Source organism: Sinohyriopsis cumingii, chromosome 8, assembly GCF_028554795.1.
Source record: "Sinohyriopsis cumingii isolate HCF-2022 chromosome 8, ASM2855479v2, whole genome shotgun sequence".
Lineage (NCBI taxonomy): Eukaryota > Metazoa > Mollusca > Bivalvia > Unionida > Unionidae > Sinohyriopsis > Sinohyriopsis cumingii.
Window position 1 is genome coordinate 81,273,782 of NC_142968.1, and position 27,932 is coordinate 81,301,713.

Sequence of the window (27,932 nt, forward strand, 5' to 3'; positions counted from 1 at the left end):
ATACTAATAACGCGAAAATCAGTTTCAACAGTAAAACAGAAAATAAACATTTTAAAGTGTCAAGAGGTAAATGTACACAATTTCCTTGATATGTATAGCAAGTTTTTTTTTGAACAAGAGCACAACAATTGAAATGTTATGCTGTGGAAACCAAATAATGTTTACAGACAGAGAAAAATGAAATGTGTTAAGATTAATGTCATACAGCGATAGATGTATGACCCTTTACGACATGCCATATAGATGAAAAGCTTTTTAAAGCTATATAAAGATTTGGTTATTCATTATTACTCGTAGTGAAGTCAATACACTTACTTTAACTAAGTAAGAAGGTAATGCCGTATGTTTTTAAATCTTGGCACATCTGTGTATATTTCACTTTGGCGTCCATTTCTGTAAATCCGATCCATTTCTTGTGTTCCTGTAAACAACCAGACAAACGGTCTATGAATCAATACAGAAAAGTACAAAATCAGTAACACGAATCCACAAACTGATACCAGACTGGACATATAAAGTAATACAAACAGTGTAATGTAAACAATTATACAACTGTACCAATGATGGATCTTACCCTTTTGTAAATGAATCTTAGTTTATTCAAGAAGTAGAATATTCTGGAACTTGATGTATCAAAATTATGTCAAAGTAGTGTATGATGCAAAATTAAAAAAGTGATGGATTTTCATGTTTCTAATGTGATTTGGATTCGCTTGGAACGATGCTTATATCAGTAATAGCGCGTAATTCACGAAGATAAAATCAGTCCTGCAAAGGTGTGATGTACTTGCCATTAAGATCTTTTTCTCTATGCCTTTAACCCTGGAATATTCTTTGGGAAGAAACTCTTTAAGTCTGAAAAAATGAAAACTTTGAAAGTAATTTTCAAATTAGATTGTCAATGACGAAATTACAATAGCATTTGTCTATGTCTCATTATCTGGTAGAACATAATCCTAGCAAAACAGAAAGTAGTTTTTACCAGTTTATGATTCACATATAATGCAGCTGTCAATAACTAGGATATCAGTTACCAGAGATGAGAATTCGGCTCCTCTCAGGTATATATCAGAGTTGCGAGCCCCAGCCGTCTGTCTTATATTATGATACAGGACAGTGTAGTTCAAAGTATATTGCAATATATTGGTAAAATCTGTAGAATATTCAAAGTAATATTACAAGACAAGAACTCAAAGTTTAATATAACTGCAATGTCCCTTAAATCTCTTTTTGTGGATAACGATTTGGAAACGTGACATGTGGACAAATCTGAACTAAATAAGACTGTCTTGCCTATAGTTTAATTTTTGTCTTCTTAACTCTGTCTTCTCTTGTGACTCTATTATATGTAAGGAGACCTAATAATGGGATTTCTCCTATGTGTATGACAATCAGAATTCAAGTTTGGAAACAAATTTTACAAACATAAATTCTGAGAATTTTCCAAGATAACGACCGCTTTGAGATCTCATATCTAGAATTATAATAACTCCACTCTGTGAAAAGATTAGGATGAACAGATATTTACTATGCATTCTGTTCAAAAGAGTAGGCATTTTTGAGAGTTGCAGGGGATGACAAGACCCACAATATGTCGATGCACGTGCGGTGGAAATGTAACAATATTCGCAGTCCAATATACCAATATAGATACAATATGTAATTATTATGTTTTGTGTAGACTATTTCTTGGTCACAGTGACTTTGACTTTGACAATGCAACCATAACCTAAACAGTATACTTCCCTTCTTTCAGTGCAAGCACTCCTCGAAGTGATGGCCATGTCTATGATTTATAACTAATGTTTTCTATTGTGTATAAATACTTTTTCGTATTTCGAGTTGACCTTGACCTTTGATATTTGAACCAGAAAATCAACATCCTTCTTCATTATTCAAAGTGCAAGCCATCAAAAAAGTTTGGATGAGTTATCTATTTCAGAAATGGTTCTTTCTTTTAAAATTAAACATTTTATCAGTAAGCTCTAACGTTGACCTTTAAACTCCAAAATCAAAAGATATCTTCTTATCTCTGTGTGCAAGCCATTCCCAATGTTTGGTAACCACAGACGATGGATAACGCAAGTAAATCTGCGGAAACGTTAGCCTTATTTTAGTTCGAATGACGTTGAACTTTGAAGGTTTGATTCTAAAATTATCGAGCTCTTCTTTACCACAATTCCATCGACAAAACTTGGGAACTGTACGTGATGGAGTAGTGAAGTTATTGTAAGGAATGCATTTCATTTGTCTTCTTTTAGTCAATGTTACCTTTGCCTTTTACCTATGTGCCTGAATTTGATTGGGTTAATCCTTACCTAACGTGCCAAAAAATATCAAAGACACGTATCACATCTTTCTGCCATGACTGCTTATTACGAAAGAAAAGATTAATCGATAGATCAGTGCATCGATACTTTTGACCCCTAGATATCCATATTAATTCAAGTGGTGTAGAATCGTTACAAAACAATAATTCCCCCAAACAAGTGACATTAAATTTCAACCGCGATGAATAATTAATTTTCATTTTCTTGTTCATTCTTTAAACTGAGAATTCATTTGAGACATCGGGAGAGGAACGTACACTTAGTTCTGTCATTAAAACAGAAAATATATTGACTACACCTACTATTTTCCTGTGTATGTATGTATGTATGTATCTATGTATGTATGCATGTATGTATGTATGTATGTATGTATGTATGCATGTATGTATGTATGTATGTATGTATCAGTTAAAAAAAGACAATCCAGATTTGTTCTCAGCGTATCATTTAATTATTTCGAACACTTGCACCGGTTTTATTGGCTACACCTCTGGTGTGACATGCCGAGAAATGTGTTATATTTAATTCTGACTGATAGTTATTGCTTATTCAATTCCAAAATGCAACAATAACCGCGTTCAGAGCTAACTTGGACCAACTGCAAGTTTTGGCATCCAAACTAGTTCCATTTGAATACGGACCCAAATAGATTCGTCACACAAAAGTTGATATTAAATGATCTGTAAGGTACCTAAATCATACATGAGGACTACATTTGTTATGTCTCGTTTAACGATGACATATGCAATCAGCGATTGAGTTTTCCGACAGGATTGAAACAAACATTAGAACAGACTCTGCAAGAGACGGATTCCAAACCGCACAAGTTATAGTAACATTGATAATTTGTAGAAGTTGAGTGTTTATTTTGAACAGTTTCCTTCTTCACTGTTTGAAACGCGTGCCTGTGTCCAGGGCAATTGTTTTGACATCTTCATAAAGCACATTATGTAGGATATAATTGTTGGTCATTAGCAATATACTGACTTCCAAATATAGATGAACAGAGTAGTGGTAATAATACAATTGATTTATTGCAAAACAAAATGCGTAGTGTCCAAAAGATTTGTAACGGATCAAATGAAAATGGCTTAAATGATATACACAAATCGGGTAGTATGTTTGGAATTTCTCTGTATATCTTGGCAAGGATGTAGATGATACACCCATGCCCGTATGTAAACCGTTGAGTAGAAATATAACCAATATCAACCAATACCCCACAAATGACAGACCTTCTAAAGTCGACAAGACCATCCAATGTGATATGTGTATCGATAATGCTTCATATCATAAACTGTGCATCGTTAATCGCATCGATAAGCTAAAGGACTGTATCTGTTTGCCACTATTTCATTAATAAAATATTGAAATAATGGGTGTTGGAAACTAATAGTTGGAGATGCCCAGATGACAGGATACAATTCCAGTGGTATTGCTGTTCTTGGTCCTTTTTACACACAATAATACTCCTCTAAATAATCTCGATACTATTCAATTTATTGTTTTTCTTTTTACTGATATATGAATATTACAATTATAAACATCTGATGAGCAATTCATGTTTTGATTTCCATTTAAAAGCATGTTATACTCTTGTGTCAACTATTACTATCAGTGGAACAATATCCAAGGAAACAAATTACAATAAGGTCTAAACATTTTCTTACAAATGGGATGCCTTTTTGACATACAAAAGTAACATAAAAAACACAAGGATCTATTCCAAAGGAACACCGTAACATTTTGTTAATATTATTATTAATACAAACTATATTTGGAAGGAAATTGATTCTGCATCAGACTCGGAGGAAATGACATAGGAAAAAATGTTAAAATTACTAAAAATTTCAGAACCTTTATGATTATCTTTAATTCAAAACAGAAAGTGCCAAAAATATGAAACTTATTCCACATAGCAATTAAAGTGAATTCACACCGTGTGTTTAAATGAAAGACAAATAAAGAGTATTATAATATTACAAAACACTTACTAAAAAATAAAACAGCTTCGATACAAACAATTGAGTTTGTATTTTCACTTACTCCAGAAATCCTCGTTTGTGTGTCTGCTTATTGTAATCTCCAAATTGGATCTGACACTGTAAACTAGCTAACTCAATAGCTTTCTCTTCTGATACTGGGTGGGTTCCATTCAGTATGGCATCTACAGTCTAAAAGGATAGCAACACCTCAGTCTAATGTGATTTATACACACACACACATGTATCTATCTATGTATCTATCTATCTATCTATCTATCTATCTATATATATATATATATATATATATATATATATATATATATATATATATATATATATATATATATATATATATATATCTATCTATCTATCTATCTATCTATCTATATATATATATCTATATATATATATATATATATATATATATATATATATATATATATATATATATGGATATATATATATCTATCTATCTATCTATCTATCTATATATATATATATATATATATATATATATATATATATATATATATATATATATATATATTTCTTGTTACATGCCATAGGTCTTTACTTGACCGAGCAGTGTCAAACCCTGGCGCGATTCCCTCCAGAAGTCATAGGTTTACCCCAAATTTCCAAAGACTTCTATACAACATCAGTTGTAAATTGGAAAGTCCGACGTGCTTATTCTATACATACATTTTACTCTGATCAATGCAAGACCACATATCTAACAGCATGCCAAATATCCACCAACCGCACACCCGCAGGGCCTCTCGTAAATTTTCCGTACCACCAGCAGTTCTCGCAGCAGAAACTATGCAACTGTCCCTTAACACAGGGAACTATTTTAATTACGCCACCTTAGGCCAGTCAAACTATGGCTTCCAGGCTCTTTTCGACATTATAACTGTACTACATTTGCCACCATGGCGTAATAAACGGTATATGCCGAGACCCTTCTTATTGATTTAATTGTGTAATTTACCGGTTTCCTACTGACAGTACTGCCATTACAGTCACACCATCAATGTACACCACTAGATTTTAGTAGGGACTTAATTGTTCCATAACTATTCATTCGATTTGGGTTTGAATCCGCAACTAGTGAATCATGGCATCATGGAAATTCACTAACACTTTACTCCGTGAAGTTAGCTCCTTGTAATTTGGCTAATTATTTCGGGCTAAGTAATATCTCTATTGCACCGAATTCCAATAATCAGACACGTAATCACAAAAATCTAATTTGAACAATCTGTTCTGATATTGGAAATGTATTTTATCCTTTGAATTTCCTTCTCGTGTTTCAGGTTTTATAGTCCTTGGTGCTCGTTTCGGCAGTTGATGCAATACGGAGTGGCACTGCACTGGGGTTCCCGATGAGAAAGATAACTGCATCGGCCCCATGTTGGGCTTTTGTTACATCCGTCTTCGTGGTGACCGTACATCTGACACTTGAAACATCGAAGTTGGTAGGGGATGTATATCTCGACCTTGACTTTTAATAATATAAAATTAACTACTTTAGCTGTTTTTGGTGTGTCGAAGGTAAGTATAATGGAGTTATTTTCCTGCAAAATGCCGTTCCGGTTTATACAATTCTATGGTGGCAGTGACACCTTGTTTTGTCTTCCCTTCAATGATTTCTTTATCATTGATCCCAGCCAGGTCTAGACAGCGAATCACGCCCTTTGTAAAACTGAGTGATATATGAGTAAACCAGGTTACTAGAATATCAAAGAATATCAAAGAAAATATTTATTTTCAGAATATGTTTAAATTGCCCTTGTCTTTATCATTCCATATGCAGCAATCCGATTATATGGTTGCACGATTTTGTTGTGCCAAGGAACCCAAATGGCGTGTATTTTTACTACAAATTTGAAAGGATGGCAAGCGTTTGTTATGCATCATTTTTGTATGGTCAAAAAGCGTGGGAATCACTCCGCGCAACGTGGTTCATCATCCCAGTCGGAGAGACATTTGGTTCGCTTTAGTTGATTTTTTTATTTTCCATTCTGTTTTGTTTTACATTCATCACTCGTGCTCACCCGACCACCACGAAGTCTAACAAAGGGATAATTATGAAATGTCAGGAATACGTGGATGGTATATTCCTGAAGTAAATATACGTCCCAATTGACCCGTTGAGCTACCACAATGTAGGAATTCTTATGAGACCGACAACAGAAGAAAGAAAATTGAGTAGACTGCAGGGGCCTTGGTGATATCCAAATAGATGCGAGGATAATGTTAAAGAAAAAGTGAGAAAACAAATTAAGAAAATCCTCCTATAGCTGGTTGTGACCATCCAGTTCGACGTGGTCATCCTCATCTCTCCGTCTAGTAAAATGTATAATTCATTAAGTGTGTTACATCGGAAAGCCGTTTTGCTCAGCTACCAGGATCCTTTCCTCCCTCGACACGGTTCGCAACCTAGGGCGAAGAGGTTGTCATCAATATGTTGCCTCTTACTACATGCAGCGAGAACACGTTGGGCCTATTCTACAACTCCAGCACCACAGGGGAATCTCTTGTCTGATACAATTAACCCTTTAATATATAAAACAGGCTTGTGGGATTAATTCTTATGTAAATATATATTTTCTGCATTTAATTAAAGCCAAAGTTGTAATGGACAGAAAAATCATGACTTTACACATAATCTGAAGACAGGTTCTTAATAATTATGTGCCATTTTAGGTTTGTTATTGACGACTGTATTGCCAAGGACGCAATTACTACAAATGGCTCTGAAAAGTTTTAACAAGGATTTTGAGTTTGAGTTTGAAATCAAAGGTCGGGTGATTGCCATTGGAGGATACTCATTCTTTGAATGATCACATGGAATGTTTGAATTCCACCTCCTACAGGGTCTGATCAATACAAGAGAAATATTTCATGCAGAGATATGGAGACCACAATTCTATTCCGGTGGATGGTGCTGATTATAATCAACAACAACGTAAAGATATAAAGTGCAAAATGTTGTCAGTGAGACAAAATCTATATGTGATGTGTGATGTGATTTGGATTTTTAACGTAGCTTTAACAATTTTTCAGTCATATCGCTACGATGTCTGCAATGTGGCAGTTTATAGTGATGTCTAGCACTGGGGCATCATGCCACAGACATGTAGCATGATGTCCCACCCAGTCACATTATCCTGACACCGGGCCGACCAGTCCTAACACTAACCTCTTAATGCTGAGCGCCAAGCGAGGCAGCTGTTAGTACCGTTTTTGTAAATCTTTGATATGACTCGGCCGGGGATCGAACCTACAACCTCCCGCATCCGAGGCGGACGCTCTAACCACTAGGCCACCGGAGCGGTCGACAAAATCTATTAAAAGCAAATCATGACAAAGGAGACAATTCACTTAAGATATTTCATCAGAATATGTTGAATGGTTCTTGATTTATTTCAGCTATAAGTAACATATAAATGATACAATACAAATAACCAAATTGTATTAGGATATGTTAAATAATTAATTTGCTGTACTGGTTACATACAACATCCAATGTTAAGTTAATTGTTAAGGGCCAGAACTCTAGCCAACACGAAGCCAACACGGAGCGAACATTACACAACCAATGAAAATGCATTTTTATGTGTAATGGTTCAACATGGGTATGTGAGAAAGCTTGCTAGTATCTTCATGTGGGTAGATGGTTGTTTCCGATGTTTTCCGGGATTCTTACTCCAGCAAATAACAGGTTGCTATGTGTGTCATATCACGTGCTGAAAAGTGACGTTGAACCGATCACAACAACCAAGCGTGTGTGCAAAAAAGAGCTGACAAGACAAAATCTGGAAAATGCACATCTAGTTCATTGAGACAACATTTAAGCAAAATCGCATCTGAATAGGTTGAATGGTGTCTTGAGGTATGATGGATAGAAGCTACATCCATGTGAAGTTTAAAAGTTGTCAAGGGCCATAACTCTGTCTTAAATGAAGCTGACATGATACAATCTATATGTAGCAAACCTTGCTCACTGAGCCGATGTTGTTGTTTTTGAGCCAAGTTGCATTAAGATATGCTGATGCCAGTTACAAGTTGCATCTGAAGAGGTGAAGGTAATTTTCAAAGGATATGGTAAATCCAAAATGGAGTTAATGAGACGGTAGGAGCTACATCCCATGTGATGACAAGAAGTTGTTAAGGACCTATTAAAGAGAGACTTGACAATACATAAGACACTAGATAACACATATTGGTCATTAAATCAATGTTGGATCTTTTAGCCAAACTGCATCAGAATCTGCTAAATGGTGCTTGAGCTATGCCAGTTACAGGACATCATCTGAAGATATGAAATCTATTGAAAAGGCTATACAATTTGTAATACTAACTAAATTTAAACACAAACGTAATTGGTAAACATTGCATTCCGTTTACACATATCCAAGATCACTCAGCTGAGATGAAGCTGATAGCCAAAGGCAGGTACATCCGGCCATGCACTCTAGTTTGTTACGATGCTGTTGATGGCATATTTTATTTTAAAATGATTGTTTCAAGCTTTCCCTATTTTTATATCTTGATTATATCAGTATTGTCGGTCTAATATTGGATGGTTTTTATATCAGGATGCCCTCTGTCAACGTGTATCAAGATTTGGTTGAGTAGATATTAAATACGTTGTTTAAAAGTGTTTCAATTATTTGTAATGGCAGCCAAAGTTGGTGGTAGAGTGGCATTTTTTATATCAACTTGAAGGGCCTTCATGTCATGATAATATATGCTGAATTAGTCAAATTATATTTTATGGGTTTAGAAAAGAAACCATTTAAAGGGGTATCTGTTTCTATTAATGAAGGTAAATTTAAGATGACAGATTAAAATTATGTCTAAGAAAGGAAATATCTTCAGACTGGATCTTTTATGTTCAGGTTTGTCAGGTGCAGTTGAGTGGTTGTAGATATTATTTTTCTATTGTTACTAATCAGTTTCTGATTGGAATCAACATAATTTGCACCGACAACTTCTTATGCCATGATTCTTAATGTGGAACTCCGTTGAGCATCTTTTGAAAAGTCTTCATTTATTTAAAGGCACTGTCTTTAGTTGAGCTTTGACATTATGTGAACAAACCTGAAAGCCTTGCAAGCATGAGTCTTTCTGTTGGGTTTGGCCAAATTAAGTTGAATGAATTTCTAGAATGTTTTAAAGGTTTTTCGACACTAGAAACAACATCCATATCTGATGCAAGATCAGCATCATTTGTGATCATACCCGAGCCGTCTGATGTAACAAACAGGAATGTCAAAATCTTTACATGAAACTACAACATTTGACACCGAAGATACAATTCTTAAGCTCTTATAAAGTTTGTAGGATTAAAATTAAAATTTTCCTTCAACAGGTATTTTATTTACTTGTTGCTCTAGTGTTATAGCTGTGTATTCACAAAGACTAAATTTCTCAATAATCATATCATTACAGGTATCAAACAAATCTTCAGAGGGAAGCTTAATAACCATTTACCTGAGAGAAGAGTAAGTTCAACTGAATTGGATCCCGGGCATCCACAGTTGTATCAGAGAAAAAGAACCTTCTCCTGAGTAATACGGTGTTCTCTTCATCCACACCCTGCTCTCGTACAATCTTGGAATGATCCAACCAGTTTGCTGCAGAATAGATGATAGTGTGCGAGATTCTCAAGTTCTTATACTAATATTTACCATATTAAAAGGCAAGAATTTAAACATAGTTGTTCTCAGCTCGAAAGTAAAATTACCATTTCTGGTAAAGTTGCAGGTACATAAAAATGACAGGAAATAAAACATAATCGCAGAACTGCATTAAAATGTAGTGTATTTTATTTTTACCAGTTATTTTCTCCTGCTTCAGGCATTTTGCAAAAGTTCTTGGCCCTGTTATTATGACATAGTTGTTCCCCTATTGAATCTAATTTTAACTCTGAGGACAAACTGAGGTTTTCGTAAAACTTGGGCAGTTCTCAGCAAGCTTTCAAGAATAAATGGACAGACAGATGTAGAATTTTAAAATTAAAAGGTAGTTTTCATCCATTGTATTATATCCACCTCTAAAAAATATCCCAAACGTTTCCGAACATCACAAGGAATATAATGCAAAACCTCAATTTGAGGAACAACATTGAGAAATAAGTCGAAACTAAAGCGTTAATTAATTTTTATCATAATTAATTTTTCTAGTTTTGTACTGAACAAAGTTAATTCAAAATAAAGCACTGTTCGTTTCTAATCCACATGTGTCGTGCAGGATCAGATGCATTATCAATACGAAACAATATCCGTATGTGTTGTATGGGATCAGATGAAGTGTTAATGCTAACCAGTGTCGATATTTGTTGTAATGGATCTGATGAAGTATCAATACTAATCGGGTATACATAACACGATAATATACACAGCTGCTTTTTGTTTATTGCTTTTTAAAAGAAGGTACCAATTTACTATGATCATAACAATTAACCTTTCAATCTAAATCTCACTGTCATCTTCTGTGTGAAGTTTCTTTCTCATCTCCTCCAGTTTCTTCTGGTCTTTAGCAATCGAATTTAGCCTCTTCGTTGTCAGCATCTTCTCTTATTTATCATCAGACATTTCCAAGATTAGCAAGTACTCTTCATAGTTTGTTATTCCTGAAATATGTCACCACAAATGTTACAGTATGCCTCCACACAAGATCAAAATACGGAAAATGTCTGAAAAAAACTAAATGTAATTCCATGTGAAGATGTAATCCAGGGGTAAAAAAACACGCGGTTCGCAAAATGATTGGCGTCACAATGGTGGTGCAGCCCTTGGGCTATCGAAAATGGCCTCGTGAGGCACTCAGGGTGTTTTGCGTTTGAGACCCTGGTGTAATCTAAGACCTCATTGAAGGGGCTGATGGTCTAATCTGCAGAGAGAATCTCTAGGAATGCACGGCACTACCTTTTCTCCTTTTAACTGCTGCATATTGAATCCAAAATCTGGTATTCATCAGACATAACAAGCTTATCAAATAATCTGGTGTGGGAGACAAACTGGATGTCAAATTGATTTTATTTAGGAAAAAGTTGGTACTTTAGAAGTGTTTAGGTGAAACCCCATATCATAATAATCATCTATTCTGGAGTAGTGACAACAAAAAGAAATTCACGACAGCCGACATAGCGGCTATATTAGCTGTACAATTGGCACCAGTTTCATATAGGACTACCTAGGTTTCACACAAAAGCGTATTGGTGGAAATATATATGATATAGCCATCACTTTGGGAGTGAAAACCTCATGATGATATGAATATTCATCGGTTCAGAAGTAGTCTGAACATGGTGTTTAAGCTGGTCACTGCGGCAACCACATTTGATTCCAGATAAGTACCATTTTTTTTGTTTATCTTTAAGACTAAGTAGACACATTAAGAAGTCTTCTGACGATTACCTCACGTCAGTATGCCTTACCTTTCAGTAAGATTAGCAATGAAAAGATGTGTTATAGATAGTTGCTTTGCAGTAACATTGGACGTCAGATTGACACCAATTTGATTTGAATGCGAGTAGATATTATACGAGGTATTCTAATGACATCCATATGTTGAAACGACCCTTCATTATGGTGTAATAGGTATAGCACGTGCAGATGATGACTGCTATGTGGCGGCCATACTGCATATCACATCAGCAGAATATTCAAGTAAGACCAACTAGATATCGTTTGAAGCTTTCTGGTGAAAACAAGACTTCTGAGCAACTCTTCAGGAGGAGTCGCAATAAGATTTCAAGATGACTGTCATGGCAGCCCCACTGGCCTTGACATGTGTATCATTTTTATTTAGGGAATGCTAAACCTCATTACGCGTATTTCTGTTGAAGAAACACATGCTGATATGACCATTCATTTAAGAGGAGTAGCGATGAAATATATGTGCAAGCCATATTCAGAGATGATGGTACGAACTAATTAATTTCTCTTTCGTGAATCAACCCTTTACTGGCTACAAAATGCCACATTTCGTATTTGTCTCTTAATGCTGTGTTAGGGTTTAAAGTACATCATTGTTATGGCATGCCTGTTTAGACAGGGGTATTATGTCAAATAAATACATTGAATAAAAAGATCAAAATTGCATTCTGCTTTTAAGTTGTCTGTGTATTAATTAGCCCCCCGTTACTAAATTTTATTTCGAAATATCGGTGCAAGGAATGTTGCTACCGGACTCCACCATTTTAGGTTTCAAAATCACTTGCTGGTATCTCTATTAATTGTCTCCAAACTCCAATCATCTGATACCTTTTATACATTTAAACAAATTGACTTCATCATTATTGTTATAACCTATTATTTCCGAATACAACCTTCATTTAAAAATGTATTACGCTGGCTATCAGCCATTTCGGGTTTCTCGGTTGATCAGATTTTAAACACTCATTTTAAAACGTCCTTGATGTAAAGTTCATACTAGGACAAAATGCTTGTTCCAAAGCCCAGAGTGCCTATCACTGCATTCTAAGTGCGCTGACTTGTACCAATAAAATGAAACCCAACTCTCAGGTGTGATGTGGGATTTCATGTACAAAAATCCCAACTTAAATGTAACTAATTACGAACGTTGACCTCTTGACCCGAAACGTAAACAGTTTTGTCATTAATTCGTGAGCAAGCTTGATAACTGGAAATGACAATAAAAAAACAATTAAAATACTTTACATTGGGCCAAATGCAATTTAAGCTTGAAGAGAACATGAATGTAATTTGTGAAGTGTGTTGTCTGCTGTAAAATCTGTCAGCATATCCGTCAAAACATTAACAAAACAGGATGACAGTATATCAACCAGCGATCTGTATAAGATGATAAGCAGTGGAGCATATACCCTGGAAGAAGAATGAGAACATCAGAGGTAAAGTAATATTTTAGACCAAGCTTATTAATATAAAGGAAAACTTGAAAATCACCTGGAGTGAAACTCCCCAAAAAGAGTTTAAAAGTCAAGATCAATTTAATTCACTCAGAGAAGATGAAACTGAAGAAGGTAAGATGAAAATTAATTATATTTGTTGATTCCATATGCGAAGCACAACGCATGACTATAAAGGTAAGTAATAAGATACATAATGCATGACGAAAATGGTGAATACTAGTACCTATCTGTGAGCAGATAGTCAGCATAAGTTGTCCTACAGTGGTTGTCTCATCCACCTGGAACTTACGGACTGTATCATCCATTGTACGAACTTTCACGCTCCTCACCCTCTTCCTGTATTCCACCAGGTCCTGACAATAGAAAATCAATTTGCATGATTAATCTATGAATATATCCTCAATCAATCGATCAAAAAATCTGCGCACAAGCTATGACTGACAATGTGTGAAGTGCATGATATTTAACACATGGGTCCGATATTAATCATTATTTTACTATTTATCTCAAATATCGTTGTATCTTGAGTGAACTGTTACACTGACATTGTAACCTTAGCTAATGTATAACAAACATCTGTGTACAATTTGGGCCCAATTATGTCGCTGTATAATGTGTAGACAATTAGGATCTACATTATGTGCTCATTGCTATTAGGAAAAGACATGATTCATGAAACGGAACCTAAAATACAATGCATTATCGATCTATAATATCAACTTGATGATTTTTTAATCTTTAAGATGTGTCTATATAAGGATTGTGCCTCTTTCAAATGTGGCGGCATACTTGTTTTATTTCCGGTATGCCGTTGCAAGCAGATACATACTTATTACTTGTTCCTATTCCATTCTCAAATTTACAAGTTATAGAAACAAGAGTGCTTCTGAATATACTACCTGTTGTTAGATGTCAGTGATTTTAATTCACCGTTTTGGGACATTTCAGCCTGGTTCATTTGATCAGAAGCCAGACTTATCTAGAATCACTACGCCCATTGTTTTGCTTTAAAGAAACATTTTATTATTGATTGTAAGATTTCACTCAAACTTGCAAGTCATTATAGTGTTATCTTTAATGCAGAAGAAATTGTGCAATCATATCTACCACAAGTTCAATTAATGGAGGGGAGATAACTAACAAATGGATCATTCACATTGTAATTCCTGCAGACACAAACTATCTACCGCGGCGATGCCCACTCGTTGATGTTAGTGAAATAGGAAAGTACTGGCAAAACCTTAATAAGGTGGGTAACTACAATCTCATGCGGTTTGGAATCTGCCTCCTTGCCTATACAGTGTTAATTTGTTTTAAATCTCGTTGCCACTGTCATTCTCTGATTACACATATCGGCATAAAATGTTACCTCTCAAACTTGTTCACCATATACAATTTAAGTACTTCACATAACATTTAACAGCCACGTTAGCACAAAGTATCTATGTTGCTTTCTATATGTTTGCTTTGACTCAAAAACCATTGTGAAAGATATACCGAGGTTCTTGTTCATTTGAGGATTACAGAAACAGACATCAACTGCACTATAGAAGCACTGTGTATGCGCTAATCTTCATCAGAGTCAACTCCAAACAACACAGATCCTGAACTACTGTCACACTATGTTATATTAGATCCCAGTCGTTATTGTTTAGTGAACTAATAACTCCTAAGAAGATGCATAGACCTTAATCTGCAGGCACATTTTGCACTTTGGGTCCATGTTATTTGTTCTAATTATATCCTAAGAAACTGCATACACAATGACACGCTGTGCATTATGCAGTTTGGGTATATTGTCTTTGTTCCACTGATTAAATACAAAAAATTGCATAGAGTTTCACACACATGTGTATTATAGAATGAAGATTTCTTTTCATACAGTTAAATTTGACATTAGCACAAATGCGTGATTTTTCAGTGGGATCGAACTTTTGTGCAAGTGTATATATATATATATATATATATATATATATATATATATATATATATATATATATATATATCTTTCGAACTACCTATACTCTTTATCGATGCAATATGTTCTACCATTTATATCAATTGTTTTAATATTATTCATGCTTAAGTAATGTATGCATCTATGTCTCTCTCACATTGGTTTAAATTATTTAATAGGATTATATCTGTAAGAATTATTGCATCACAAACTAATAGTTCACTTCAACAACAACATTTAAATTCCTTGAAAATATGTTAAATAAGGCCATGACATATGTGTAACCTTCTTCCCTGAAATCAGTCTTACAACAGGAAATATCATGACTTGACCCTGTCAAATTTGGATACTTGTGCATTGTATCAAAGAGAAAAACATTTATCTAATGCTTTCGGTTATATATTAGAAATTGTATTGTCATTTTTGGGATGCATGTGACGTAATACCATCATGTCACCTGAGAATGACATAATATATGATGCGATGACTGGTTTATTCAATTAAAGTCAGGATATGGTTAGTCTATTTTTCTGTTTGCTGTATAAATACTATTCTGAAAATAGTTAAGAACATAATGTTATCATAACTATTGCATGAAACAGTCTTTTTTTTCAAACAAATGAATTACAAAAATGGTTTGCAATATCAGAGAAATGTGCAAAATATGCAGTTAACTTTCCATGAGCATAAACACATTAAACATATAGCTGTTATTTATTAATTAGTACCTCTATGAAGATATCAGCTGATACAACTTGGGCCGGAACAAATAATGTATTAGCATTTCGATTTGCGCTAGTAGACTATGACATATTTGCCCTTCCCCCTCCCCGCAGACTATAGCTGCCTTGGTTTTACAAGTGTAATAAATACTGTCAATAGCGAATTTTAATCAGCTGAATATTGTTACCGATGCAAACGAATTATCAAAAATGTATATTTACCAATCGGCGTAGTAAGTAGTATTCCAGTGTGAGGCCAGGATTCAGCCAGACACCCGTATTGGGGTCATCATCTGATAAGAAAAGTCCAAATTCATTCACTGGAAAGTAAAAGAAAACGTACACATTAGTTAATGATTGATTGATTGATTATAAACATTACGGCATAACATAACTGTAAGGATATATAGCGTCAACAAATTGTTACGTGAGGAACATTAATATTCAGAAAGGTGTTTTATGAAAGAGCGATACAAATACAAAAACTTACTAAATAAAAACTGTTTGAAACTAGGTTTAAAATAAATGTATGGAATATTAACATTAGATTGAAATCTATGTTTAATATAACTGCAGGTTGATATCAATATGCTTCAAGTATCAATGCATTGTTTTCTTTCAGTGGAATCGTGACATCTGACGATTTCATTACCAAATTAATAGGTTTCTTCCGTACCGAAAGTGCATGCCATCAGAAAGTGTGATGACGCATGTGAAGTGAAAATGATTTTTTAAGTGGAAATAACTGTGATTTGTTCAGTCAGTATCTGAGATATGAAGTTTCTAGTGCAAACTCAACAGGTTTAGTCCCCAATCTAAATGCAATTGTTCGTCAAAGGTTTCTGGCTATTTATGAGATGGAACTCAAGTTTCTGTGTAAAAATCTTTTTTGTTTTGTTATACCCTTTCATCCTCAAACCAATTGGATTCTTCCTCAGGCCAAGTACAAGCCATCAAATTGTGGCAACTGAAGTTTTCGAGAGCTTGAGTTGCTTTACAGAAACAATTTTTCTTCTTTCCCTTACATTGGTACTGACCTTTGACCAGTTGAATCAGTGGATCAAATGGATCTTATATGTGCAACATATCTACAAAGTATAATAATTAGAGCAGGAGGAGAATCAAGGTTATTATGCTGATATATTATGCCGATCAATAACCGTGCAAAAATAAATATACTCACCATTAAATGGAGAGATCTACTTATGATGTCCTGGTGTTCCGCAACTATAGCTCTAAGAGGGAAAAGTGCTTATGGTTTGTTTAGCAAACAAGTGAAAATAGAAGAAGAAGAACACAGAATACAACCTTCATGACATCCTCCGTGGACAAAAGGCCCATGAGGCTATGACGGCTAGAATATCATGGAGATTTAATTTCACCAAGGTCTCTGTGGGAAAGGGACTGATTAGCTCTTTTGATTGTAGTGACAATCAGACATGCACGCCACAATATTAACGGAGTCCTCTAGAGTAAGGAAAATATGTTTCTTACTCTTCCATTTCCTTTTTGAGAATTTTGAAAAGAGAAATGAAGTACAGTAACTAAATTGACAACCCTTTCTGAATCGTCTTCAGAACAGAATCGACTAATTCTGGGAATCTCTAAGGGTAATGGAACTACGTAAGGTAACTGATTTATGTCTTAAAGTCACACTTAGCAGAAAAGAGAAATGGTTTCATAACTGACATTAACCCCAATACAGCCAGTGTCAAGAGACGATATACAAACCTTATTGCATCTTCATGCAGACGCCAAATCGAGTTAAAATTGTCTTGAGTGAGGTCGTGAACGAAAGAAGCACCCTATGGTTAACAGCGGTTCTAAAGATCATAAACAGAAGATACATTCCACCTGTGTATGGCAGAGATAGATAGGTGCCTGCAATTCAGAATACTTAATGAGATCAACAAGGTGTGAATCTGACCTGACCTTTGAGACTTGAGTGAATTCATGCATGTTAGAAATGGCAACTCTATAGCCCTTGATAGCTAATACAGAAAATCTAGAACAAAGAATAAAAATGAAACCATCAACGGGAGGTGAAGAGGAACAGATTGTTTCCGACTGGCAACACATCTCAAATCTTCTGAAGGATATATTGCTTGAAATGAGTTAACCTTGAATGTGTAACATCTATTGGCTGTTATGAGGGAGTGAGACTCATGACTCTCTCAAATGTCCTATCTACAAAAGAATGTGTAATCTGCCCTTAATTTCACCAGACTGGACAAGTTAAATGACGGTGGATTTCCAAGATAAAGGGATCTTCCCAAAACTCAAGTTAGTAATCCTGGCTTAGAATAGAAAGAACCCACCCGTTCTTCGCGATGCTTAACCAAGTTTCCAAAAAGAGATGAAAACTCCACTGACACGTAGGAGAGTTCATAGCTTCCTCCTGCAGCATACAGCATAGACGTCAGCATGGGAAGCTATGGTGACCGGAAGCCGGACATTCAGCTTAATAGCTTCAATTGTTTTATGGGAGGGCGTACCAAAAGTCCTGATGAATAATGCACTTCAGACGGAACTATGTCCAATTGGAGAGTTTCAGAGGACCACTGATGGCCCAACTTCCCGTACGGATTCATTTTGATAGTAGAGGATGTGGATATATTGATCTGGACAATTCCTTAGTCTGTACCCACTATGCAAAATGCCAAATCCTGTACCGGGTGTGATGGTAAGGTAGGGGGAGGAGAAACCTCTTCCTGGGCAATGTCTACATGCCAATAAGTGGTGTAAAATCAGCAATCCGTACGCTGAACAGTGATCAATTGCGAGATAGTGACCGGTGACAGGACTGGTAACCAGGCAATGACCATTAGTTGTTTTTTTTACCTATCACTCTCTAGTCAGGATACATTGGTATGTAAGGCTCTAGTTCTTCATCACTCAAGTTTCGGTGCCGCTACTCCCTTTCGGAAGGGTGGGACTCGCTTTCCTAATACCAACGGTGTTCTTCCTTCTTGTGAGAGGTAATAACATGCTATCCTGAGATAGGCACTGCACTGCCTTCATCGCAAAACACACCATCTCAGTACTCCTCCGTTTATGAGGGATCTACTCGAATGATTCATTCTCTTTTACAGGAGGGGACTTATATGTCTCAGAAGAATCTGGTCCCACCCGGGAGTGCTATACCGAACGGAAGAGCTTTTCCTCTTACAGGAGGATTCTTGGGTTCTGAAAGAAAACCTCCAACTCCAGATGAATGAGGGTACCGGTGTTTCGTCAAATGTATGTAAATACATCTGCAATTGGATAGATTTTGATTTTATAATCCCTATTGTGCAAAATGTTTGATTTTTACGTGTGTACTTTGAAAATGTGTATGTAAGCGTCCCAAGGGCTTACTTGTGACCATACTTTCACAACGACTGCCCTGACATTTTTCCCTGGCACATTACTAACAATTTGTATTATTTCATATGTGAAACACACCTGCTTGTATTTAGTGCTTACTATACACACCTCAGCGTATGTGCGCAAGATAAACAGTGATTCGCAAATGAGGAATGTCTTGTCTTTTGTAATTAAAAACTCTAAACTGGTCTTTAATCAACTATTGAATTAAAGTAGTTGATATTTCTTTTTTTGAGTTAGGACTACTGTTGTGTTATGCCTTAGCACACAAGACCTATCCGTAACCAGTTTGGTTAAAATGTAAATTCAAACCCCTGAACGGTGGGATACAACGTGGTATACTAAGAGGGTCCCCAAGGAACCAGAGTTTGAAACTGGACATTTTTCACCGGCATGTTAAAGAGTATATGGAGAGAATACATGTAATATAAAGATAATATTTGCTCAAGGAAGACCGCATTAACAATATTGTATATTTTGCACGGTGAGAGACTGAACACATGTCAATTATACTGGCGTCCTTGAAAACCAGCCTGCGTACTGCTCAAGGCAATGCGATGTAAAAAAGTGGACTATAACATATTGACGATTTTCCACTCATTGGTTGCATGTATTCACATCGAATTATGATGTTTTCAACATGACAAAATACGTTTACGGAATTGCGACAGGCATGCAATTGCTGATATTAAATTGGTAATTACAACATACACATCGCTGGTGGAAAGGTGACACTTATGTTTTGCTTTTCACTAATGTGAACTGAATAATAAGGTGTATAGAAGGGACTCGACTACTAATCATACATAATTTCCATTATACAATTAAGTCAATTTTCTTTTCAAACTACTTTGTACTGAAACCTTCAATGATAGTACTGAGAAAATATAACATAATAAATCTGGTAACAAAAATATCTTGCTAAGCGAGAGCGAACACACTCACAAGATACATGTCAGATTGACACCATTATCATTTATGACCAACTAAATGTTGCATGATGATTAAGGCCTGCATAATGATCCCATGATAACATATGCTGCCATACAAATTTAGACCATGCAAACAAGATAAAATGGCTTAGCGAGCTTGTTACAGAAAGAATTAAATTGTGATTTATCGGAGGCATGAACTATCCATCGAGGGGTTTTGGAAATTCAATGCAAATTTTAAAACATTAACCAAAACCTAAAACATATATTGTATGAGTGTGACCTCCACCACAAGATCAAAGAGGCAAGTGTGCCTGTCACATATGAATTGTCTTAGATTCGCAATGATTCATTTAAAAAATAAAAAAACTCCTCTTACAGTTTACGAAGAGAAGCAGATTAAATCTTTGACCGGATTCGTAATGGAAAGATCTTGTGTATGAAACCTTGACTCCAAGGTCAAAGAGAAAAGTATAAATGTCATGAAACGAAGCATCATAGCTCCATAATGATTCATAATGATTCATTACAAGTATGAACAAAATATATTAAGCTGTTCAGGAAATGTAGTTAAATGAATAATTTTAAAGCCGAAAAAGGTGGCATATATTCTATAATTGTTCCTATAACAATAAGGTCAAAGTGGGAAGTGTGCTTATCATGGATTGGAATGTTTTAAACTTCATAGAGATTCATCCAAAGATTAAAAAAACCGGTTTAGATAGGATAAGCAAATAAACCAATTGTACCAAGACATCTATGGGCATTTTCTACGTCTGTGACTTTAGGCTTACGATAAGAGGGGTGAGTGGCCATCTCGTAGAATGGATGTTGCAAGCTTTTTAAACAAAAATCCCATTTTGATATGGGGCCCTAAAAATTAGCACCACCGAGCAATGCTGTCAATATCATACTAAAACGGTATTTGAATTTGTTTTTCTTAAAGCTTAAGTAATATATATTCAAGTCCGAATTTACATCTCATCCTCAAATGCAAAACGTTAATTACGAAAAATGAAAATATTGGGTATATTTACATTTGGTCTCAAGTTATTAATTCTCAGTTACAAATGAATGTGAAAATCACTTTTAATTTTAATTAACACATGCTTGCATACAAACTGCAATTACAAATTTGCACGTCAAGCTTGCAGTTTAAGTTTAGAATAAGCAAACAAGACTCGATAAAGGAGCACACATATCATTGTTCCAAGTCGTAAGAGTCAGCTAGCAAAAAGCTGATTTCAATGACATGGTTGGTTTCCGTGTATTTATGCTAAATACTTGGAGTAGCTCTTTATTTTTCAAGAGACTTGTATAAGTATGTCATCTGAACATAATTAGGCCCTGTGCTATCCTGAAACCACTTCATTGGAGACTGAGATAAAATGTTGCTCTAATAGGACATTGATTACAGTTGGAGCGCGCCCCACCCCATTTCCCCATAGTAGCTTAAATGTGAAGTGGATTTAGATCAGTACCAAAATCACCAAATCTACGCCGTACAGAATTGGGTCTGTCCAAAATCCAGCCATCAGCAACTGCCACAAAACATATCACCTTTACGGCAATCAGTGAGTGATTCAGACTTTTCAAGTTCATCTAAGCATACAAATTCCCCAAAAGAGAAATGAATAGTGTACATAAAAAATGATGGTTGTTCAGAGGTCAAAATCATGATTGTTATTTGAAAGTCTGAATTCTTAAGTGGGCAAGTAAAGAAAAGATGCCATCTGTAGGAAATTTGGTTTCCAAGCAGTCTGTATTGGTATGTTCATTGGATGTACACTATTTCAAATATGTCTGAGACAAGAAGTTCATTCATAAATACATGCACAGTAGAACCTTGGCTATTGAGTAGTGATGTTTTATGACCAACATGCTAATAAAAAGCGATTCTTATTTCAGTAGACCCCATTGGCAAGACCATCTAAATAATAACGACCCCTTTTTTAATTCACTTGAGTGAGCCTTACCATAGTTTTCTTTTTAAATTTCTGAAGCATGTACTACTTTGGTCATTTGCCTAAACAAAAACACAACTTTTGTAACATATTTGTGACTGATTAATTTTTATTTTAGTTTTTAATATTTTATATATTTCTCATCAATGTAAATGTTTTTTCTGATGTTAATCTGAAGATATCAGTTGGAAACTCCAAAATACCTCTTAGTAATTTTAACCTGCTTCATTCAAATGCGTGCTGGGAAGCTAAATGAGTTACATTTGAGAACGGCTGAATATTTAAAGATCAGATTAACAATATGACAGAGGTGAAACATAAATATGTCACTTGCCTAAATATTTAAGCTCATAAGGGATGACTGTATTAAATAATGTCCAAATGACCTAGACTAAAATGTTACATGAGTATGATTATAAAAACCATTCACTTGGAATGAAACTGACACAAAAGTGTTTGTATTGAGAGGCTCTTTTCAAAGGACTGACTATATCCTGGGCTAAAAGAAATTATAGCAATTAATGACCGTTTCATTCTTTAAAGTGTTTGAGTGTTAAAGCCATCTCCGATATTCTTCAGTCATACCAAGATCTTTTTAAATTAGCTGCTGTGGTGTTCATGTTAGATGTCTGTTTGGCATCATTCTCATTTAGGACAAAGCATACATTATTATAAATCTGTTTGTAAAACTCTCATGTCATGATGATATCAATTCAGATAGAAAAGTGAAGAAATTATTTTTTTAAGACAGCTGTCATATCAAACATATTGAATGTCTGACTGGCACTATTTTCATTTAGGATCTACTAGGTATTGTACGAAGTGTATTAGTGAAAACCACAGGTACATTTAGACATCCACCTTTTCAAGACATGACTTTCTATTCCCAAAAAGTAACAATATCATGATTTTCAAGATAGGCGTTGTGTTCGCCATACTGAAGGCGAGATTGGCATTCTTGTCGCTTAAAGCCTACGAGATATCATAAGAAGTCTTTATGAAAGCCTCATATTGATACGACGACCCATTCAGTATTAGTGCTAATAAGGTTTTCAAGATGGCCACTGTGTGGTCATTGGATGTCAGGCCAGCATCGTTTTTATTTAAACTAGCTGGACATCATACGACGTATTCTGGTAAAAATGCTATGTCGCTGTGACTGTTATGCTCAGATTGGGTTGTTATTAGGTGTTTGAGATGGCTGTCAAGGTGGCCCACATTTGACATCAGACTGACCTCGTTTTTATTTAAGGACAACTAGGCATCATGAGAAGTCTTTAAGTGAAAACCTCACGTTGATATAATTCAGGCTGAGGAGCAATGACAATACTTCCATGATGGTTGCAATGTTTTCCGTAGTGGACATCAAATCGGAATCATTTTCATTTAGGACCAACTAGACATCGTAAGAAATGTTTAGTAACATCTCCATTTTTGTATGCCTGTTCATTCAGGAGGAGTTGCTATAGAAAATCTTCAAGATGGCACCTATGGTGGCTAGATTGGAAGTTCAAACAGCACCATTTTCATTTATGACGAAACATACTATGGGATAAAGTGCGTACACAGTTTCATGAGGATATTCCAAATAGTATTGTGCTAACGGCAAGACAAACAACGGACAAACAGACTATACCAAATGCTCTTTTTGTCTATGACCAGTAAAACGAAACGATGAAAATAATGGAAACAAAGAGGTCTATTGGAATGGTACTTAGGTCGATTGTAAATAGAGGCACACACTCTATGCAGTGGATTCTATGGGAAATTATCGCAAGGGATTTTATTGTATATAATTGCGCAACAGGATTTCCATTCATACGAGTCATTTATACTTGCACTCCCTCATTATAATGCTGTCGATGGAAGCAGAAGAGTAGACCACCTTATAGCAAGACTGACTTATAATGAAGTATATTAGACATATAGTTTCACAACTAAATACCTAATTATGATAAATTATTATAGACATAAGAAAATGAACAATGTTATAGGGTGGGTTGTAATTGAACATAACACCATTGCAGGATGATAATAAGTATCAGAATTTATTTCAAACCAAGAGTAGCATGATAAGATCTTAATAATAACAGGAACATGAGATTGGGGATCATTGAAACAATCTAGCAAATTAGACTAGTTACATTTGAAATTTCCATTGACTCCAGTGCAAGTCTTCTGAGAAAGGGTGAACAGAGCTTAAAGGTTAAAATGACCTTGCATAACGAAATCACTGGCAATAGATGTCCTTCAACTATAAAAGTATTCTGAATATAAGTAATAAATATATGTGGGTAGGTGTAAATGAGTTCTTGATTCAATAAAAGCCAAATGGTGCATTTGTTTTATTTGATTTTCTAGTCGAATTTCCCAAGAATCCTACTGGTTCAGAGGTTAATATGTCAGACGCTAGACAAGAGGGGCGGTATTTGAATGATCCCATGTCCATGATGCAAATATTAACATGGTGTGTCTTAAAACGAACTAAATTATTTCAATTGCATTCGCAAAACACAACCTTTCATATGTTAATGTTAATAAAACAAAAATCAATTAATCAATCTATAATGTTCCATATTGCCACCTCACTTAAACATATACCTTTTCTACCCATCCATATTCTGATTTTCCCTTCACTTCGTATGCAGCAACATCTGAACAGCCACAACCCTGACACAGACATATTTCATCTATCTCATGGGTTGTCAGGTATGCACTGTGCAAGTTCAGACAATAACGCAAAGAAATTTTACCTGAGATGTTAGCATAACAAGAGGGACGCTGTGACCGAGAGAAGCTTAGGAACCTGAAGTAAACACAATTACCTTCAGTAATCAGTCACTAACTATAACACATGCGAAAACTTGGCTCAAAGCTCAGAACGACTGACGTATGAAAAAAATGGGTTGCCACTGTGTCATCCATGCCACTATCTTCGCTAGCCAAGGTTCTGATAGGATAACCCTTTCTACACATATGGGTATAGAGTAGATATTTCTGTGATTCGTGTCTGTAAATTTTAGTGCATGCAGCGGCAAATCACCACATCCAATCAAAATTAAGTTGTTTAAATCTGAGCACTGTTCCTACATGATGGAGATAAGGGGAGCACGCAGCTTGACTGAACTGATAACTAAGCGAGTTTCCACTGGCGGTCCTTGTTTGCACAAATACCTTCCACTCAAATACACCTATAATGTCATTCTCTGGTACGTAGTCATACCTATTGATGATAAACTTACAAAGTATCCTGTTTAAGTGCATTGCCTCCATCATTTCCGAACCATGTGCAATGCACTGCTGTTGAATGGTTGGCTTTATATACGAATGGATGGAACTCATGAAATCCAGTTGCTAGGAAAAGGCACTAAAATATCCGTTTGATCAGCCATGGTGTGGATAGGGGTATCATATTGGAACCTTCACTTGCGAAAATGTCCAGGTCACCAGTAAAATAATTGATGATAAATCATACAGGACTTAACACAAGTTAAGTATTAATGAATTATGGGTTTCATCTAAACTAGATTTTAAGGATAAAATGTCATTAAGAAACAATAATCACAATGCTTTGCATATGTGTTACAAAACTCTAATTTTTAAGGAATAGTGTCTCACCACTGAAGCTTAATGAAACGACTTAATAAGTTGTTTGATAGTCAGGCCACCAAAGAGAGCTCAGTTGGTATTACATCACACTCATAATCCAACGGACATAAGTTATATACCGTCCAGACTATTCCAGGTCGACTGCCTCAGATTCATTCATGGAAAAAAGACCTTAGCTCCTATTTCCTCAGCATGACACAGCCAATGCGTTCAATATGATTTTAAGACCTACATAAATTAAACTATACGAAGAAAATATCAACAGTGGCATGGTCACCAGTGATACCAATGCATACACATCTGTATATTCTACAAAACTGTATGTAAAAGAAGAGGCACAGGTAGTGGAGTAGACACCTTATGAAGTTAATAAATATAACATACATCTTAGGCTTAGGACTACACGGGAGTGGCGGAATGTGTATAGATAGACAAAGGAATGTATGAAAAACTGAAATATGAACAGACCAGACCAATAATCCTTCTACAATTTGTACCCATGATGCCAATTTCATATGCGTGTATAATGGATGCAAGTAGTTAAAGACTTATATTTTTAAACAATGAAAGACTTTGGCATATATCATTGTCTTTTGATATTCCAGAAGAACAGCAGGGAAATTATCTCAATGTCGAAGTTAGAAAGTTCAAAAAATATAAAAGGAACCCGAAATGTTTCCTTGATATTCAATGAACCACTCTCAGATTATTACCAAAAAAAAAAACAAAAAAAAAAAACATCCGGCATAATAGAAATATCTCATTTGCTTGAAGCTGTTGAACTGCTGAATGAGATACTTCTTCAGACCTGCAATGGTAGCTGTGGAACATGAAACCTTTGAAACCAAACAAAGGATACTTACAATTCCCCTGAGGTGTTGGGATACCATCGTGATTGAATCTGTTCCGGATCAAACGACAAGCCTCAAACACAATTGTGGCTGGATCAAACTGCATGGTCCTTACCCTTCTAACATTGTCCGGACATTTAATACTAATCCATAATAAAAGAGTGCCCATGGTAGTGCTTCTGATGTTGCTGAGACCTTCAAAACTTTGAAACTCCTCAAAGTTGGGGTTTGTATGCCACTGCCTTTTGACTTTGCTTGACGGAGCTGTAGAAGTAGCATACCTTTGCTGATAAAATTAAAAACAAATTTTGAAATTTATTTTCAAGATTTTGTGCCATATTTGATTAGGACCAACTTAACATCGTAAGAAGTCACTTAATTACAACCCCAAATTCAATATGACTTTCTAGTTAGTGAAACTATTTTCAAGACAGCTGTCATGTTGGAAATATTATATATCAGATCACATCAGATCCATTATCATTAGGGTTATACCAGATATCACAATAAGTCTTTGCAACTTCAAATCTCATTTTAATATCACCATACATCAACAAAAGAGTAGCAATAAAAATATTTTTATGTTACAGTGGCCATAATTTAGATCAGATTAAAGCACTTTTTGTTTGAGGCCTTCGTCGTAATAAATATTCCGTTAAACCCCATGGCAGTTTGAATTTCAAATTAGAACGAATAGACATAACACGATTGCCAAGATGACTTGCATGGCCATACTAAATGTCAAATCATCAGCTTGATTATTTAAGAATAAATAGACATAAGAAGATAAATTATAACTATCCATTTTGATATACTTTCAGTTCAAGAGGAGTAGTACTAGCAAGATGCTCAAGATAGTTGCCATAGTTGCCAAAATGGACATTCGAATAATGATAAGCCTTTCAACTTGGCTGCCATGAGAGCCATAAGGGATATTGTATCAGAGCCATTTTTGTAGGATCAACTATACACGATCAAACGTTTCGTAGTGAAAACACCATAGTGATAAGACCGTTATTCAGGAGGAGTAGCAAGACTGTTAAGATGGTGCCCATATATGATGTCGCTTACCCAAGTAAAATCCTCAAGGTAAAAAAGCGGGTACTAATGTGACTTTACACTTTAAGAACAGGCGGAGGTATTGCCCATCTGACTATGAATGCTTATGTACAATTGTAATAACACAACCGTAGTTAAATTATCTTCCTAACTTTATATCAGATGAATTGTATAAATTTCAATATATTATGATAACGAATTCGTTTCTACAAATAAAGGCATACACTAATATGAATTTATCTCGCTAAT

The 27,932-nt window shown here is 35.3% G+C and overlaps 1 protein-coding gene across 3 annotated transcripts in view; it reads right to left on the reverse strand.

The window, feature by feature from the left end:
- Window positions 1–26,889, reverse strand: part of LOC149793975 (talin-2-like) — a 43,230-nt gene extending 16,341 nt beyond the window's left edge. For 2 of the 3 annotated variants that reach the window (XM_089966489.1, XM_089966488.1), the window contains exons 1-7: window positions 16,125–16,334; window positions 13,447–13,576; window positions 10,809–10,958; window positions 9,818–9,960; window positions 4,377–4,504; window positions 792–855; window positions 316–421 (exon numbers count right to left, since the gene is read on the reverse strand). In XM_089966489.1, the coding sequence (XP_089822615.1) occupies window positions 317–421; window positions 792–855; window positions 4,377–4,504; window positions 9,818–9,960; window positions 10,809–10,896 (528 nt within the window). In that variant the 5' untranslated portion in view covers window positions 10,897–10,958; window positions 13,447–13,576; window positions 16,125–16,334 and the 3' untranslated portion in view covers window position 316. Of the gene's footprint in view, window positions 1–315; window positions 422–791; window positions 856–4,376; window positions 4,505–9,817; window positions 9,961–10,808; window positions 10,959–13,446; window positions 13,577–16,124; window positions 16,335–26,636 lie in introns of those variants that run through there. The other variant, XM_089966490.1, reaches the window with a different exon arrangement.
- Window positions 26,890–27,932: the final 1,043 nt, after the last annotated feature.